Source organism: Candoia aspera, chromosome 1, assembly GCF_035149785.1.
Source record: "Candoia aspera isolate rCanAsp1 chromosome 1, rCanAsp1.hap2, whole genome shotgun sequence".
NCBI lineage: Eukaryota > Metazoa > Chordata > Lepidosauria > Squamata > Boidae > Candoia > Candoia aspera.
The window spans coordinates 224,066,927-224,086,541 of NC_086153.1; the positions used below are offsets into that span (position 1 = coordinate 224,066,927).

The following is a 19,615-nucleotide window of genomic DNA, read 5'->3' on the forward strand; positions in this document are numbered from 1 at the left end:
AGTTAACATGATGATGGATGCACCATTGGAAGACCTGAAAGAACAGGTTAGGGATTGATCATCATGGAGAAAATCTATATAGTCACTAAGAGTGGACAACAACTTGATAGCATGTAATCAATAAACAAAACAAAAAAAAACATAGTCAACATAAGACAGTTCCTCATTCCAGCACAATCATCATATAAATCTATATCAAATAATGTTAAGGAAAATTCTCCCAGTATTACTAAGGTAATCAATTTGAGCTGATGTTAGAAAAGTCCTCAGCCTCCTTCACCCATCCACTTTACTGAAATATTCAAGAATGGATTGAGGTTTCTGTTGGAGTCATGTTAAAGTATTTCTCAGTGGATTGAAACAGTCAAATTGCATTTTCTTATTTATTTCATATAGTGAATTATGCTGTTCCAGGTTTTAGTTCCATAAAGTAGCTACAAAGAATGCTATCGCAAAGTGGAAGTGGGCTAAGTATTCTTCAGAAAGGGAGCAGGTTGTTGTTTCAATGGGGAGGTCAGTGGATCAAAATGAACTTGAAAATTCGTTGACAATTGGGAGTGCCTTCACAATAAAGACTTCTATACTTTCCTGATGCCTGGGGTTTTAATTTAACACATCACTGAAGAGGCAGCACTCTAGATATAGGGGGAAGGGGGGGAAACAGCAGGATTTCATTTTTATTGCTGCAATTTGTACAAAATTATAATTTATGAGAGGATCATTAGGTATTGTGATGGTGGGGAGAATGAATTTATAAAGGAAAGAATCTGTGCTGTAAAGGAAGCAGCATTGGTACATCTTGGCCCAGATTCTTTTTGCTGAAGGTCCGTGTAGCTGCTGCCATTATTGGATCACATTAAGCGTTACAAAATAAGTGTTATGGTCCCTGAATTAACATCCAATTAATATGGATTAATATGTACGTGTACTATATTGGTTGCTTCAAATGGTGCGCCAGTGAATTCTAGGGATTCCTCAGAGACTTGGTTTCTTTTTTTGTCCTCTGACCTGAGAGCTGGACAAGTGCCCTAGAATGACAGGTTATTATTGAATCTACTTACTTATGTAGATATTTACTTCCTTGTTGCGCTTGTATGCTGCCCATTCACAGAGGGTGACTAACAATGTCAGCATAAAGTAAAATAATACCCCAAGAATTCAACAATTACAAAATCAGAAGATAAAAACCAAACATAGAAACTCAATGTGCTATCATACTCCACCTTCATTTATAACACACCCTCCTTCTGTGCAAGATGGAACAGAAGAGGTCTTCAGTTCTTCACCATTTTCCTAAAGCCCAAGATGTAGTGTTGCTGGTTTCACCAGCAGATTGGCAAGGTGAAATTGAGTAGTGGTATCTACCTCTTTCCCTTAGGTATATAGTACATAGAACTCTATATGATTTTATATTTTCCTGTAATGCTTCAATATTGTGGTTTAGAATTAAGCAAACGTTTATTTTAGTCACTAAAAGGTCATACTTGGCTCATACTTTGTTTTGCCCTGCCTTGATGAGACATCTTGGTTGAGTAGAATTATTTTTCTCAGTTTCAGTCCAATTAACCTTGAGAAACATACTCCTTAGCTCTGAGGTGGTCTTATCACCACCTGTTATAAACAAAGACTGCTTAGTCTTGATTGTCTCATTTTTGGTAGGATTCCTCAACATTGAACCTTGATGGTCTCACTCTTGGCAGAAAGGCAAAGCATTCCAAGATAAGATAGGCTTGTCCTCTTTGTCCTTGGTAAAATCCAGTGAGACGAGGCCATGGAAAAGTAGGTGTGCTTGATTATAGTTCAGAGCCTATATAAGCTAGTCAAATTGATGAAGACCTAACTGGGAGAGTGCTGCATGTTTGCTGGCTTTGAAGAGGTCTACCCGCTGTCATCTGTCTGGGGTTTCCTGACTGGCAGAACTAAATATTTTTAATTACTATCATGTGTTAATATTCTTTGATTGCTTTTTCTGGGTTACATTATATTCTTCAATATTCCTGCATATTCTTTTATTACTGTTCCTTGTTATGTAATTATCTTATTTTCTTACACTGTCTTGGAATAAAGACTACTCATGTCATGTGGACATTGCTTCCAAATCCAGATGAACCTGTGACCCAACCCTGCTGGGCTGGGGACAGAGCAATACACAAGGGGCCACATTTCTGCTGGGAGGGAATTCCACAGAATGGGGACAACTACTGAAAATGCTCACTTCCAAGGCCCTGTCAATGGGACCTGGAGGGAGTTGATCCTACTTGATGTGGTTGGACAGGCAGATTAATACAGGAGGAAGCAGTGTCTTAGATAACAAGGTCTAGAGGTGCCATGTAATCAGCACTTTGAATTGCACCCAGAAGCAGACTGGCAACCAGTGCAGCTTACTTTACTGCCCAGGCAACTGTATTCCCTTCAGACGGTCTTGGCAAACATTCTTCCCCAGAATGGAGAATGCAATAAAGTCAGCAAAATACCTCCTTTCGCTGCTCAAATCCCTACTGTAGGCTCAGATGTGAGCTTGTATCAGTGTTCAGACTCAAGATGGTCTTCATCCAGTGGCACTCTAGCATCTATGCTACTTGTTCTCAGTAAGCTCTTTAGAGAACCCAGAAGCTGTAATGGATCTGTGAGAGGAGTGAGGCTGTTCTGGTGCAATCTGGTCCAATCCCATGGGTGTTCCAATGGGTGATCAGATCTTTAGGAAACTCCCTAAGAACCTTCTGAAAACCAGTAGATCTATTAGGTGCCTGGGCAGACCAATCTAACAGGTCCTGTCCCACAGTGGAGGGGGGCTACAGAACTCCACAGCAATCAGAGCAGTCTGTCCATGACAACGAGCAAAGTGCAGTGCCCCGTGCTTTCTGATTACATCATATCTGCCTCAAGATAAAAAACATGTCTAGTGTGTGACTTCTCAGGTCGGTAAGTTAGCTCATGATTGTCATGGTGATCATGATCTCCTGAGCCACTGTCAATGCTTTGAGGTAAACCAGACCAGGAAACCAAAGTTATGAATGCTAATATTTTTATTATAGGGTTACAGTAACAGAATCTTGCAAGTGTGAATGTGTCCCCCTCCCGTCTTTATCCTAAAGAGAACTAGGGAGGGTCAAGTCTGAGACATCTTCTCAAATTATATTTCTGCTTTGGGCTCAGGTTTCTCTTATCAGACCATTGTTTTGGCTGAGGCTCTTCCTCCTGTTCCTCAAGGTTGTTCTCACAGTCGTTACAGCCCTTTGCCAAAAAAAGGCAGGTTACATTTCCAGCTAGAGAAATTCCACCACTACTCCAGCAATCAGGTTGAGCAGCCCTGGCAGAATGCTGCTGTAGGGGGAGCAGTACCCAAGCAGTAAATCCAACTGGCCTCTCTGTCTGTCAGCCCCACTGGATAGACCAGACCAAGAATCAACTCCACAGGAAGGCTGAAGCTGTTTTTACTGAGATTGGCTATAACAACAGAACCTTGCTAATTTGATTATGTTGTACCTCCTCTTACTACTTACAATTCAGTGAATTAGGGAGGTGGCTGTCTGAGCCACTTCCAACTATTACCTATATGTTGAGGACTTAAACTACGTTTTGCCCTTTGTCACCCTGGCAGTGGATCTTGCATATCTCCGTCAAAGTCATTTTCCTTACTCTCTACACAGGCCCAGCTGAAACAAGCCGTACTCACATCCAGGTAGAGTCTTCAAACTCTTTTGTGAGGTGCAGCTCCTGGGGGATCAGTAATGTGATCCAGCAACCAGACTGTACCAGTTCATATTCTCCTTCCAGCTGATAGGAAGAGGACTAGGCAGCAGGGAAACACATTCCTCCGGAGTGATTCAGATGATGAAAAATTCTCTGCAGCAAAGTCCAGCTGGCAAGCTCACAGTTTAAATCAAGCCCTATACCAACCAACTCACACCACCTATAGCCTGCACAATACCTTGGTAGGTATTAGGCTTCCATGGGACAGAGGGAGAAGCTGCCAAAGTGATGAACACCAGGCTGAGCCTGTCCAAAACTGGTGACAAGGGCTAACAGGCACTCCAGAGTCCAGGATAAAATCTCTGGGCCCAGGCAAGATCTGCAGCTCAGATCATTCCTTCCCCAGTCAACAGGCCACGGAGGCCCCAACAACTCTGCCAATGCACTCCGCAAGTTGAATTCTGATAATGCCATAGCCTATCAGCTGGGAAGCAATCCAATGTTTCAGCTCACCAAATGCTTCCAAAGATACTTTGGGTCCCTGAACTAGAGGATCAGCCATAGTCTGCACTATCCAACATATTCTTAAAACCATATCCTCCATACACTATGGTGATTTTTTTTTTTTGCCAATATCAATGTTTCCTTGCACTGTGCATTTCAGGCTCATGTTGAGTGTGTTGTAAGTATTCTGTGAGTTCATAAAGGGGTTGCACTCTAGAACATGGCCTAGTTTCCTGCAGTACAAAAAAACTCCAACTTTATTTTATATAGGTGGATTTCACTAAGCAATTAAAAGTTGGAAAATATTTCTACTGTAATATTCAATATGGAAAAATGTGGTCTGGTTTGTTACATTATGACATAGCTATATTTTTGTTTTGAACTGTGGGAGTTCTCTAATGGTATTTGGGGAAACAGGCAGAAGTCTTAATCATAATAAAATAATTGTGAGAAGTAGATTTCTATGATATTATGTATACTCATTATGCAGTTAAATTTGTTGTAGCAATTATAAAGATTAAATTTATTCTTTAAAAGGAAGGGAGCTGCAGCTGTTTTATATACGTCAAGATAGCTTGTTTCTTCCCCCATGAGTTTTGAAACTCTGTTGTTTGTCTGACAAATGTAAGCCAACATAAAAACTAGTATTTCCTGGTTTGTGAACATAAAATAGTTCTGTTTCCATAGGATGACTCACAAGTGCAGTTAATTGTTTAGGGAAATGTCTATATCTGTTTGGAAGCTTTAACTTGCAGGATCCAATCTGGAGAGCCATGAACAAATCTGGCCAGGCCAGTCTCTAAAATTAAATTAAATCCTTTGTGAAGGTCTGCCAGTATTGCTCGCTAACTGGTTGCTTGGTCATTTTAAGCAGCTGAAAAAGCTGAGGTTCAAAGGAAACACAGATATCACACCTATTTCATCTAATAATTATGTACAATACTGTCTACAGGCCAAAGATTTGGAAGATGTCGTCCTCACAGACCTCTTCCATCAATTGTTATCTTATAACACAACGCTCTTTTACAATTAATAGAACTAACAATGTCTTCTGTGTTCATGGAACTTGGCAGGGTGCAGTAGGCATAGCCCATCCTATAAAGAAAGAGTTAGTGCTAAAAGTCTATTTTATCCATATTAAAGCCTATTTTGTTATCATTTAGCTTCCCTGTTATGTGTGCTTGCATATCTAGTTCTAATTTGTGAAATAAGAGGTACTTGGCACTTATACTGGACATTTCTCTGCTAACTCTTCTGATGTTAGACCCAAAGTGAAAGAACTTGTGAACTGCACACTAAGTTTGAGAAGTTAATGATTATTTATTTTGCACAACTCAAAGGTATAATAAAAAAAATTACTCATGCTTGTTGAAAGTAGATCTAGGTAACTCTACATTAGGCTTAAAACAAGTTTGAGAGCCAGATTTAGGTAAGTAGATTTAGGTAAGCAGTTGAATGATGCAATATGGCAAGTCCTTAAAGAGGCCTGGGGAATTGCGATGTGCTCAAGTGCAGGAATTAGATTTTAAGATCTCCCCTCACTGGCATTTAATCCCTAATATCTGACTACAGGGTGCTGGAAGAGTTGTAATCAAAGAAGGATTTTCTTCCCTCTTTGATGAGAATGTGATAAAATCTCAATATTTTGGAGGGAGGTCTTTAATGAAACAATAGCAATAACCAAATGGTTACATTCTTACCAAATTTAAGCTTATTACATATATTTGATGGAAGGAATAAAAAGCTATGAAGCAGGAAACTTACTGCACCTACTTTTAGCATGATAGTCAATGATTGTTTACCAGTGAAAATATTTGGATCATTTTTGACTTGGAAAATGGTTTGATAAGATTTGGCTGATTGTCCTGCTTGAGGAAGTCTCTGATTAACTTCACATTCTTAAAAAACAAAGTGCAAAACAGGAGCACATGCAGGGAGAGGTGTCCCAAAAAAGGCAAGATGGCAGAAGTGGCATCACAATGCAAGTCCTGCCCCTATAAAAGGGGACACCCCTGGTGGGAAATCATGATTTTATTGGGTTGGCAGGATTTTATCTGTTTTATAAATGACATAATGAGTACCCAACAAGAGATAGGGATAATTTAATTCATTTGGTATATGATTGTTTTATGTAGAAGGTGTTGCGTGCAATGTGTTGTAATATAAAGACACTTTAGAATAATATATACATACGCACCACACATACAGTATACATACTTATATGTCTACACAAGGGCATGCTTAATTAATCTAAAAAAGCATTTACTTTATTACTATCATTTCTGCAAGGTAATGTTCCTTGAAAGTATGTTTTCAAAGTAATTTACATTTTAAGATGCAACAAGGAATTGAGATACTTCATGTTATGTGAGATTAATAAATTGTAATGGAGCTTTCAGTGCTATTTCATACAATTGTATCTTAAAGGAGTTGCTGTTAAAACAGTGACTTGTTTTAAAAAATGATAAATTAATGCTTTGAGTCAGGTTGCTCAGATTGCCATGTATTTGTTTAGGTCAGTTAAAAAGGATGGATGGATGGATGGATGGATGGATAGATAGATAGATTTTAAAAAAGTTTTAAATGAGAAAACCCCTAGTAAATTGTTCAGAGTCTTATCTAATAGGGCTGTGTGGTGATTCAGATTCAAAAGACAAAATGTGACTCGTAGTTCATGGGTGCGTATGTAGCATCTGTTGGGAAACACCTTAAACATCTGTGCCTACGTGTGTGCTTCAGGTCTCATTTTGCCCTTTCAATTAAGATTAGCTGTACTGCTATATTATTTAAGCCTTATAGAAAGATTGTTGCTTCTTGCTCATGTCACAGTATAGAAATATAAAAAGGATACATCTCTGTTTGGTTTAGCAGTCTGCTTTCTAATAGTTGTTGGGCTTTTGATATGGCCTAAGGGCTAATCAATAAACTTGATGGATTGATTGTTGGGCAAAAGATAATTTATTCATGTTGAGGTGAGGTTGTGGGTAGCCATGGTATTTGATAGTTGAATGCTTTGGGCTGGAATTCAAGTTCATGCTTGAGTTATCAGCATCGTAATACATTGCACAACTTGCGTGACATTTATACTGATTGTGCATTCCAAATGATATATCTTAATTTTATGATTCTTGTCTTCTAGTTAGTCAGCAGCTGATAAAACACATTTTCCAGTTTTTGGAAAATAGAGGGCTTCTGTATTATATGAAGAGCATCAATTGCATGAAAGTTTTCAGAGAGGACGCTATTAAGGTAATATGGATGTGAAAGCCATGGTCTTTTCAGGAAACCCAAGGATGAAAGAGATATGCATCTTTTTTGGACTGAAAACTGATGAGATGGCATCAAAAAGAATGCACAGAATGAAATTGTTATAGCATGCTAGAGATATAAAAGACATGGCCATGCTCTTTATTTTGATCTTAGATCCAATATTCTGAATAAGCCAAGCTTTCTTGAAATTTTCAATTACCTGTAACTGTTGGATGAAAAGGAAGTTTCATCTAAAATAATTTCTTAGTTCAAGGCACCAGAGAAGCACTGCAGCTTTGATAAATGCTATTTCTTTTTGTTATTCACTGCATGCTAGAAGCTTGAATCTAAGTGGGGGCAGATAAATGTCTGTGTGGTGGTTTGAAATTCTCTTCTACGCCCCCTTCATTCACACTATGACGATGAATTAAGAATATGGTGTCTCTTTGGTGTCAAGCTAACTTTTATTTCTCTGTCTTCTCCCTTTGCTCTTGACACTGTGTCAGCTGTCAGAAGTGCAGTGCTTTAATGATTTTTTGGAGGCGTTGAAAAAAAAGGTGGAAGACAAAAACTTACCTGATTTCTGGGAGATTGTGATACAAGGTATGTCAAACATTGTTTATAGTATATAGTGAAGGAAGAAAGGATTCAAATGTAAAGCGTATCAGAAATGTGCAGAAAATAATGTTTCTATTCAAAATAATTAAACAAATGCAGACCTGTTCTGCTTCCCTATATACATGTTTGTGTTCCTTTGTGCACACACACACATGCTTGTAGAAAGCATTCATTTTTAAATACAAGGTGACAGGTGTGCAATGAATTTGATGAAAGGAGTGAGTACACAATAGTCACACTTCTACTAGTAATTGTAATATTGAGCCTTGTACTATGGTAATACCATGTTCGAGCCAGACTGTTTTATTCTGCAGGTAGAATGGGTATGAACAGAGTTGGTCCTGGCATTCTTTACTGATTTCTTCATCCCCCTACTATCCCCAACTCCATATTCCCCACTATTCCAAAGGGGCTGGAGCATATCTTCAGGGCATGTAAGGGGACTGAGTTTGGTGGAGCAAAGGCAATTGGCAAAGAACATTTCCTCTGCTGTTCAGCCACTAGATCAAAAGCTTCCCACAGACAGGAGGAATTATTTCATCCCTAGAAATCTTTTGATGCATTCAACCCATTCATTATAATGCTAAAGTATTTGCACCAAATATTCCATGCAAGCAACGCTCAAACAATATATTACATTGTGGATTTTTGGGAGGCATATTGAATGAAAAAAAGATTATGTCAAGTATAGCCAGAACGTTTTAATAATCATAAGTTGTACTTACTTTGTTTTTATAGGCTGCAGCTGAGGTGTTGGTGGTAACCCCCCTCCCTTGCATCTGTTTGCACTCTGTTATATAGTCATAACTTATCTGTTACATTTGGCCAGCCATTTAAAAGAAAAGTATTACTGCATGTTCTTTGTTCCCATGCTTATTCAAACTTGTATAGATATGTCCAGATGGAATGAAGGAATCTTCTTCAGAGACATAATGCAGAAAGCTTTTATAGAGGTGTGGCAGATTTATGCACTGTGCTTCAATCAAGTGGGGAATAATCAGTCAAAAGAATGTTTTGTATAAGCTAATTTTAAAACTGGGGAATAATAGCTCAAACATTCAAGCCCATATACAGTAGCTTTGATTTTTAATATGCACATACATAAAGACTTGTGCATCACAAAAAACAGAAAGCCACTTAGTTTATATAAATCCTTCCCAGCTAAAGGAATTTTATATGAATGCCAAATTAAAGAGTATGAAAGAAATATTTGGCTAGAAACATAGGACAGTCAGCCTTGGCCGTACATCAATCACAGGGGCTAAATCATAAAACAGAGAATGCCAGCATTCTGTGCAAGCTAACAGATGTTTCCACAGAATTATTAGAGAGGCAATCAAAACTCATAAACATCTGGTTAATTTATATAGGGTGAGTGTTGCCATATATATCACGTAGAGTTGCCAACTACACCATGGTTAGTAGTTGGTTATGTCCATTCTCTTCTATTGAAAATGGGTCATGACATTTGTAGCCTAATTTAATTTTGGATCTCCTTCAAAGAAGTTAGCAGCTGGGCTTGAGAAAAGCTAGTAGTATCCACGGTTCCACACAGCATTAGTGTGAAGTCCTTTCATCAATAAATAGCACTTTTGAAAACCTACGTTCAAGACATGTATATTGTTTCTAAGAGTCCTAAAGTAGAAGGTTAGAATAAGGAAAAGGAGGCCTTATGGAAATGGTAGAACAGACTTCTGGTCAAAGACGGGAAAACTTGCATGTAGGGAAAATGGTAGGCTGTGCAGGTGAACTAGAAAATTTAGAGAACAAAAGGAAATCAGACCACAAGCAAATGAATCTCAGTCTTAGGGATGAGAAAATTTCCAAGCATGCTATGTGCCAGGCAGTAAGAGAGCCAGTGTGGTGTAAAGTTTAAGATGTTGGATTGGCCTTGGAGGGACCCAGGTTCAAGTCCACCCCATAACCCCAGAAGGGTTGGGCCAATTACTTCCTCTCAGCCCAACCCAGAATTGTCATTGTAAAGAAAAATGGGAGGAGGGAGTGCTGATTTGAGCTCCTTATCAAAAGGCCAGATACAAACCAAAGGAAGGGAGAGAGAGAGAGAGAGAGAGAGAACATGTAATAGTACATTGGCTAAAAAGCAGAAATAGAATTCAAAGCAGTACACAAGTGTCAGTGACTAGGCCTGGATAAAGAGATAAATTGTTTAATCCAAGAATGAAAGTTCAGGGATGTTCTTGGCTACATGACTGACTGAAATCTAATTAATCAAATAATTCAGTAGCCATGCTGTGGAAGATACGTAGATACTGGTATACAAAATATGAGGGTTACCCAGGTAGTATGTCCAAACAGATGACCTGTCAGACTCCACAATCAAAGGATTGCTGAATCATCTGATCGTGTTCGTCTGCCATGGTTGAGTTAATGTGTGTCAAGCAGGAAGACGGGAGTGGGGAATTGCAAGGAGTGTGAATTACTACTGTTTGGGCTAGAAAGGGAAAAGTCAAGGTCATACTAGCAGAGACATCTGCGGCCTGGTATGGCTGGCCGTTAGGAGGGTGAGAAAGATACACGAGGGGGGGTGCTGGGTACTGGAATGTTTTAATGAACTACCTTTGGCGCACTTTTTCCAATCACAGCTTTTCTTCTGTTCTGTACACGTGTTCTCAATAAATCTGAATTCTGCATATTGCAGCTGTGCATGCGTCAGGTTATTATTGGGACTAATGGTGTTGGTTCTTACATGACCTGTCTCGAGAGTGGGAATGTTTCAGGATTAGACTGTTTTTCCCCACTGTGTTTTGGATTGGCCAATTGACAGATACTCACCTGTTAACTGGCTGCGTACTGATCAAGCAGGTACTGTATGTAGGGATTTGCTTATATTAGATAATTACCCTGGAAGTAATTATCTTTTATTGAATTAATGAAGGGAGTACATCAATGGGTGAAGTCTGACCTACTTTTCAGTCTTCTAGGGCATTATGCTTGTTCCTAGCAACCTTTTATTCCCAAAGTTTTACTACTCTCTCTTGAGCGCAAAGGGGTGTACTTTTCCTTCTTCTTGCTTTGGCCCCTCTTTCCCTGCACCCAACCCAGAGTGGGCCCTGTCCGTGTTCCCCTTGGGCAATTTTGAATCTCAAATCATCTCTGTCTCATGCCTTTCTTTTCAGATCTTCCTGTTCACTGGCCCTCTGTGAAGCCTTTGTTTAAGCTGAAAATTTTCCCTAACGTTGCTTCAGCATCAGTCGAAGTATTAGTCAGCATTCTTTTCCCTCAAAAGTTAGATTGTTCACAAACATTCCATTGCAGCAAAAGCAGTTCAATTAGTGAATTGCTGTGGCTTTAGAAGAAAACAAGTCATTTTTCCTTAAGATCCATGTTTAATAACAAATGTTAGATAAACTATTAGCCTTAAGTGAATTACAGCTTTAATAGAGTATAAGTACCTTACTTTTAGTTGCTATAGTCCTAAAGGTAGTTTTTCTTTGTTGACTCGGGGAATCTTTGGTAATTGGAAATTCCCTCAACAAGGCTGCATAAATAAATTAAATGAATTGGCACAAGACAATCTTTTTTTATTTTCCAAAGTTGACTGACTCAGCATCTTCCTGTCTCATTAGTACCAGTTTATTGCTTATTTATTTATTTATTTATTTACAGTCCATGACCAATGTTTAAAAGAAGATGATATAAAAACCCGTTAGATATAAAACAGTGATATAAAATAACAATACAATAAAATGTATATAGAAGAGCCTGAAGCAATTAATAGTGTACAGGAGGCACCAGATGATTTTTGCAAGCCATGACTTTTGTTCAAAATTTAGCAACAATTTGGGAATGGAGCAGGGGAGGGGGGTTATGGAGGTAGAGACTCTGGTTCTGACAGTTTGGAGATCTAGATCCCAGATCCTCCGCTGAAGGGTAACTATGGCTTTATCAGAGGAGAGACCAGCTAATGCTGAAAAGAAAAGCTGCAGTAAGCCAGATCAAGATTGATTTGTCTCTTAAGGAAGATTCAAACCTATCTGGCAAGGTGAGATGGACCAAAGATGTCCCCCTTCCCCCCAAATTTGCTTCAACCAGTTTTATTCTTTTTAATCCAGATATCCTGGATTGAAGAACAGTTCTGTGTAAGACTGCATTGCTTTAAAAATATTTTAATGGATTATGTTTATTTAATAGTTGAATTAGGACATCATGGTACTTGGCCAATATATAAGAGTGATGTTGTCATATGGACCTCAAAAAATGTTTTGTTTTGTGACTGTGAAACTTTGGCCTGATACGCTTTAGTTAATGTGAAAAAACTGAATGCAAATTATTTTCTTACTTTTAGATGGAATTTCACTGATCACCAGTGAAGAAGCTGAAGGAAGCTCTCTAACAGCTGAAGATGCCAAAAAGGTATCAGGATTTAACACTCTCATGTCCAAAATACATGCCTTGCAACAGGTTCTTAGTAGGTATAGAATATTGTCACCATTCAGTCCTGTGATGCAAATTTAATCCTAGTAATATCACTGTTAGCACTTGTAACTATTACATTACTTTCAGTTACCCGTTTGCCCATTCATCATCCTGTTCCCCTTTTTTTATAGCAATATTCTGTTGTGGAAGTAATCCTCTACAGGTTCAAAAATAAAATCAACTTTGCATGCTGCTTCACTACGTTTACGCTGAGAATCCCAACCTCTTGTTTGTTCAATCTTTGTTGTTAATATGTTAATAATAGTGTGTGCTTTTTTTATAGCAAGGCAACTGGAAAGGCCTATAGATCAAACTGATAAGAGCTTAGAGGATAGGAGTCGTTTATTCATACCGGCTCTAGGACGATAGAGGGACACGGTGGTGCTGCGGGTTAAACCACTGAGCTGCCGATCGGAAGGTCGGCGGTTCGAAACCGTGCGGCGGGGTGAGCCCCCGTTGCTCGTCCCAGCTCCTGCTCACCTAGCAGTTCGAAAACATGCAAATGTGAGTAGATCAATAGGTACCGCTTCGGCGGGAAGGTAACGGCGTTCCGTGTCGTCATGCTGGCCACATGACCCGGAAGTGTCTATGACAACGCCGGCTCCAAGGCTTAGAAACGGAGATGAGCACCGCCCCCTAGAGTCGGACACGACTGGACTTTACGTCAAGGGAAACCTTTACCTTTACCCTAGGACGATACATGGGCCACATGCTGCACCCCCAAATCTTTTTTTGCAGGCCAGCCATCAACATTTGGCCGCAAAGCACTGAACGGAGTATCTAAGATCTGGGATCAATGTAACACACATCAGTGAAAACAAAAGCCCATTATTACTATAAACAGGGCTTGCATTTGATGCACAACAGTTGCTAGAATCCTTTTGTCATTCCTTTGATACAGGGCCTTAGTGTCCTTGGAAGTCTTGCAATTTCTTGCCTAGCCCAACAAGATTCAGATTTCAGGCCCAACCATAAAGTGATATTGGGAGACTCCTGTTCATCTTCCTGGATGAATTATTCTGGAGTCCCCCAAAGCTCCATCTTATCTCCCATGTTATTTAGCATCTAAATGAAGTTACTGAGAAGGCTTGTTTGCGGGTTTGGAGCGACTTTTCATCATCATGCTGATGATTTTCAGTTATGCTTCTGTCCTGTAAGCTTGGGTTGAACTTCTCCAGGTCCTCTGAACGTTTCCAAGTTGGAAAGGACTAGATGTGAGAGAACAGATTGAAATTCAAGGCATATAAGATAGAGTTGTTACTGGTTTGAAATAAATGCCTATTCTGGAAAGAGTTTCTCCCCCTTAAGAATTAGGTGTGTAGTCCTGATATCCTCCTGGATCCAGCATTAATGCTGGATAGCTACATAACTTCGTTGACAGGCTAGAGGCTTTTATCAGCTTCAGCAGATAAACCAACTGTGTCCCTACCTCAAGGAGAGAGATTTGCTTTTGATGACTGTTGTACTGGTAACCTCATGGTTGGATTATTGTAATATGGTGTTCATGGATGGCCCTTGAAGATGGTCTGGAAGCTGCAGCTGGGCCAGAAGGAAGCACTAGCATAGTTGGTGAGTGTTGCTCTTCCACAAAGGCCCTAACCTCATCCTGTGTTGAAACTATTTCAGTGATTGCTGGTTGTGTTCAAATCCATTTTGACTTGCTCACAGTAGTGTATAAACTGTACACTATGGTGTAGATATGGTTTAGGAACAGGTGTCTTATAGTACTGCCTAGGTACATGCAGTCTTAGATTATCGGTGGGGCACAGTTATATGATTTAATTGTGTTTACTACTGATATTGGAACAAGATCATTTAGTGCTTCTGAAGCATCGTTGGTTGAACACTGAGCCTGCTCACTAACATGGCGGACACTCCAATCGCGCCAGCCCTGCTGGACTTTTGTAAGGCCTTGGGAACTGGTTTTGTTACTGAGCCTGCAGCCCCCTGTGTGTGACTGAGCCTGTATCATAGTTGTATTAATTGTTGTGCTGGTTGGTCTTTTATCTCGGCAGCTCTATATGTTACTCATTGGTTTCTTTATAACGTTTTATCTTGTTTTGAATCATTGTTAGTTGCCCAGAGTCAAGTATTTGAGATGGATGGCCCATATAAATTGAATAAATAAATGATCAAACAAACATGTGAACCAGGCCTTGAACTCCTGCATAGTTAAATTAGGCTTTTGGCCAGCTTCTGTTCAGGTCATAGGCCGCATTTCTGTGTGTACCTACCCTCACTTAAATGCACTTAACCTGAATAGAGATGTATAGCACCCATCTAAAGCACCTGCCATTGAAAGGTGCATGTTGTATTTAAATGTGACCAGTAAGTCTATGGGTGTTTTGAAAACGATTTGGAAGAAGTGCTTCCAACCTTGTGTGAGCATAGCACCTACCTAGTATTCATAAAGTAGACCAACATTTTTCCGATTTCTGTGGGAACCTAAAAAAAAAAGAGGCCAACACTTTAAGAAATTATGTGACTTTTAAAGTAGCAACATCCTTTTTTCACTCTCATGCAAAAGTCTGACAAAACTGAAGCTGCTTTTCTGAACAACAGAAACAACATCAGAAGCCCATCTTCAGAATTATTTCCACAGCATGCACAGTCCTAGTAAGTAGGCATTTGTAAAACGTTGATAGAGGTAGACACTTCCTGTGACCCATGTCCTACATTAGGCCTCAGTCTTTTTTACTGAGAATGTAGTTCTCATTAAAAGTGATATATACTCGAAAAAGCAAAGGTAGAAAGTGTTCCACTGTAGATAAGAGAGGTGTGCCAAGCACTTTCTGTCATTATCTTGTGGAAAAGTGATAGTTCTCAGCACAATTATTATATACTGTATAATTTTTTTTTAAATCAATGTAAAGCAGATTTAACAGGAAAAAAAAATCAACCGCTGATGCTTAGTGCTTCCTTGATTGAAAATAAAAAAGTTTAACATCGTTGCTAAGCAATTTCTCATCCTCAGTGACTTCAGCATTTCAGTGATGTGTTGTTTACATCTAATTTAGTGTTATGGTGCCACTTTGGAGGCCTCAGAGCAAATACATGGTTTTCAAAAATAGCATTTTACCTTAATTAACTATAAAATGGGATTTGCTCCAGTGCAAAAAGGTGTTTAAATTTGACAGTTTGCTTCCACTTCAGTATTGTCTGTACAATAATTGTTTTACATCCCCAATGTCAGAGAAAGAGGTGCAGCTAGGCATGCTGTGTCACAATTGTGCAATCTTTCTTACTGTATAAATCTTTCCAAATGTGGGTTCTGTTTTATTGCAAAAGGCTGCAGAATCCACACAGCCTAAAAATAAACGTTTTGAGTATAGAGTTTGCCTGTAGCTTAGCAAAGAAGTGATACTGGATTATACTGATACAAATAAAGCAGTTACCAGGTTCCATCCAACATCATGTGTGTGTAGTTTCATTCTTGAAGTGTGATGTGCCCTTCTCTTAGTTCCACTTCTACTGCACGTTTGCTCCAGAGCTTCCCTTGCCTGAATTCTCTCCTTGCAGGCTGGACTGGAACTAAGGCAGAGAATTCAAGATCTCTGTTAAACAGTATTTTTTAAAAGTAAGGTTAAGGTCACAACACCAGAATTCCAGTGAGTATCCGGCTTCAAATGAGATACCTATATATGCATCATTTAGGGCAGCAAAATTCTTGTCCGTTTCCTTCTGCTTTCTGGGGGGGTAGAAGGCTAAAATTTGCCCCTTTTGTGAAGGCAGAATAGTTTGTATCTGTTCCCTGTTTTGATATCGGTCATTCCAATTGATATGAAAGGAAATCCTCACGGCAACAATTCTACAGATAAATATGGCAGAGGGCTACAGGTGGAAATCTGTGACATCGGTGGTTTCTGTTTCACTGATGAAGAGACACCATAGGATGCAATCCATCACATGGAGATGGAAATCAAAAGCAGCAAGAGTAGTACTTTCTTGCTAAACTAATTTTGTGTTTTTATTATAGCTGGGAGACTGGGTCAAAACGAAGCTTGTGCTAGAAAGGAAAAAAAAAATACGTTTTATGCTAAGAAGCAAAATACTGCTGATCATTTTTGTGATGTAGAATTAAGTGGTCGCTGGGCAATTTACTGGTATCACATGACAACTTTAAGGATAAAGTTATAATTGGTACCCATTAGTCAAATACAACATTTGATAGCATATTTGCTGTTTCTAGTATTCACAGTATGCTTACTATGACTCCTACACTTTACATCCTGCCATTCTATATTTGATAGTTAAGCCTTTTGGGGGTATTAATAAAAGCAGGAATGTTGTTCATTAGTATAACAGGATGGAGGGGGACAAAAGCTTTGCCTTGACCTCCTTAGGTCTTTGCTTCCTTGGGTCACCCATCTCACACAGAGACAATTATCTCTATTGGGATAATTGGGATAATTCTATCCCTGGAGGTTCTCCCAACAATCCAAAACTTTCCTTTCGTTCTTTAATTTCTTCCTCCTTTCTTGTTCTTCTGTCTAGTTCCCAAATAAATGGGTTTGTTGTTGTTGCTATTGATAAGGGAGGGGGCAGAGATGAATCTTTAATATGTTGCTGATGATATGCAAATGAATTGTGTTTGTAGTTTTTGGCTCCGAAAGAAAAGCCAATGGAAGTTTCACCAGTGGCAGAAGAGGGTGGTGATGTTGATGATCTGGTAAGTATTTTAAAGTGGTGTTGGCACTGTACATTTTGCCAGCTAATGACACAGTCAGAAACATTGCTCATCCTTCACTGCCACATAGCATTGGCTGCCCGCTTGTCTCCTGATTGGCAGATTGGCCTCCTAAACCAAAGGTGACTTGAGTTTGGGGCCCTACCAGATTTTAAACAGGGGATATAAAAAAGGGAAATTCAAATGGTGGAGAATGCTCCCAAAAGAAATGTAATTTGGTTGTACTAGAAGGTGAGGCAACAATTTACCTGTTTTGCCTGGACCTGACTGTGCATCCTGCCCTGAAGTGCTTTGCTCATCCTCAGCAAGTAACAAAATTACAAGGCTGTCATGTTTGAGCAAATGGCATTCCAAAAGAGCCCTGATTAGTTCCATTGATGGAGAGATCCTGCAGCAGCTGTAGCAAAAGGCACTTTCCTTCTAGCAGGACAAGTTTAGCATTGCATCCATCAGAACAGCTATGTGGCAAATAGGTAGGAAATATATTGGAGTTTCTAACTAGAATACCTTCCCTCTCTCCTACTTTCTCCCCTGGCTCAGTGGTTTTAGGAGGAAAGGTCAGATACTTCATTTCAGTTGTCTTATAAAGTTCCCGTTGGATTCATTTCCTAATAGACAAATCCAGGAATATGGACACCAAACACAAGTGCTGCATGTAGCTGCATGGTAAAGCTGCATGCTAGAAATCTGACTCTATCTTCTATCAAAGAGATGGCCTTTTGGTAGATTTTGTTTTTTAAGGAAATACATTTTAAAAGAGGACCTAAGTCTAGATATTTGAGGCTCATTATTGAATTGTAAGTGATGGAAGGAAGAAGGAGCAATATATTCTTGTTGTATTGCATATTTTAGAAAACCATAACCCAATTTGCTTCATGACATCTTTCTCAAAGACGCAAAGGTTAGCCACTATCTATATCAGTGTTTCTCAGCCTTAGCAACTCTAACCCTAACCCTAAGCATGCTGGCTGGGGAATCCTGGGAGTTGAAGTCCACACATCTTAAAGTTGCTGAGGTTGAGAAACACTGATCTATATCATTTGAAGACGTTGCTGCCCAATGCGATGGCTATCATAAAGTTTCACCATCGATAGAGCCAGTATGTGAAAATACAGAAGCACCTCAAGAGTATAGGAACTGGCCACCCCAACTCTAGGATAACATCTAGAGAAGTAAAAATAACGTAACTCTCCCCTCATCAAATACTTAGAGTTTGTCTCTACCTCTGTGTGTCATTTCATAACTGTGTTGATTTATTGCATAGTTGATTTGCTTTTTTCTTTTCTTGGAAGTACACATAGCAAGGTAGGTCTGTATAATAATCTTTTCCAAGCTGGTTTCTAATACACGGATTAATGATTACTAGGCTAGGGAGTATATTTTATAGAAAATATTTATACTTTAATATACAGACTTAGTCCCCTTGGGTGTATGTGTGTGTGTATGTGTAGATCAAAGAAGAGTAGAAAAAATACAGTCAGTATATTTTATGAACTTAATGCTTACTCTGTGTAAGCAATAGGGTTAAGGCTTCTGTTAAATCCTGAGTCATTGCATGCAAAAACTATCCTTGCCACTTAAAATAATGAGCCCCAATCTTAGTAAATTGACCTCCTTAGTGGAAGAAAGGCAGGATATTCAGAAAGTAAAGAAACAATATTTTTAAAAAGTTACTGTTATGCTTCGCCACAATTGATGGCCTCTTTTCAAATCCTGTGTTTGTTCTTTTGCAGCTGGACATGATTTAAATGGTCGAGCAGTGTTTGACAACCACTACATGTGAAGATAGTGCTCAGCTCCAGAAAAGGCACCAGCTCCAAAGAAATTGCTTGCAAGGTGTAAATCTTGTTCAGCACAACGCTTGATAAAAGTTGCCAATGCAAGCGATAATATTTTACTGACTCTATTTTCCTTCACTGCCTGGAGAGGATGTGGTATCAGAGTGGAATCTCAGTGGACTTTATATCTAGAAATACGTATGCATTTTTAGTATACTGCTGAAATATTATGAGTTTGGAGCTATTGTAAATATTAAAAACACTGATTAAGAGTTTTGAACTCTATTCTAAAGGTTGGTACTTGTAAACTGTAACCAAGTAAAGTCTTTAGCATTATAGTATTTGTACATGGTTTTGGTGGGCCATCTTAATTCAACATCTACTGGATCATCCACAATCCAGTTTTTACATTCCGATTCATTGCCTATTCACAAGGTGCCCTGGGCATCCCCACAGGGAAAGTGTTGGGATTGTGCAGGGGGTGGGGCACATGACAACCTGTGCATCATGATATTGTACAAATGGTGTGACTTTTATGCATCAGATGTCATGACTCAAATACCTTTACGTGGGGATGTCATGACACGTGTTGTCATTTTGACGTTGTGGGTGGTTTTAGGTACCTGTGCAAGCTCCATCTATAACTTTA

The 19,615-nt window shown here is 39.2% G+C and overlaps 1 protein-coding gene across 2 annotated transcripts in view; it reads left to right on the forward strand.

Moving 5' to 3' along the window:
- The window catches only part of XRCC5 (X-ray repair cross complementing 5), a 64,321-nt gene extending 45,019 nt beyond the window's left edge, over positions 1 to 19,302 (forward strand). For both annotated transcript variants that reach the window (XM_063288833.1, XM_063288834.1), the window contains 5 exons: positions 7,337 to 7,446; positions 7,953 to 8,049; positions 12,371 to 12,438; positions 17,099 to 17,170; positions 18,922 to 19,302. In XM_063288833.1, the coding sequence (XP_063144903.1) occupies positions 7,337 to 7,446; positions 7,953 to 8,049; positions 12,371 to 12,438; positions 17,099 to 17,170; positions 18,922 to 18,936 (362 nt within the window). In that variant the 3' untranslated portion in view covers positions 18,937 to 19,302. The remainder of the gene's footprint in view (positions 1 to 7,336; positions 7,447 to 7,952; positions 8,050 to 12,370; positions 12,439 to 17,098; positions 17,171 to 18,921) is intronic.
- Positions 19,303 to 19,615: the final 313 nt, after the last annotated feature.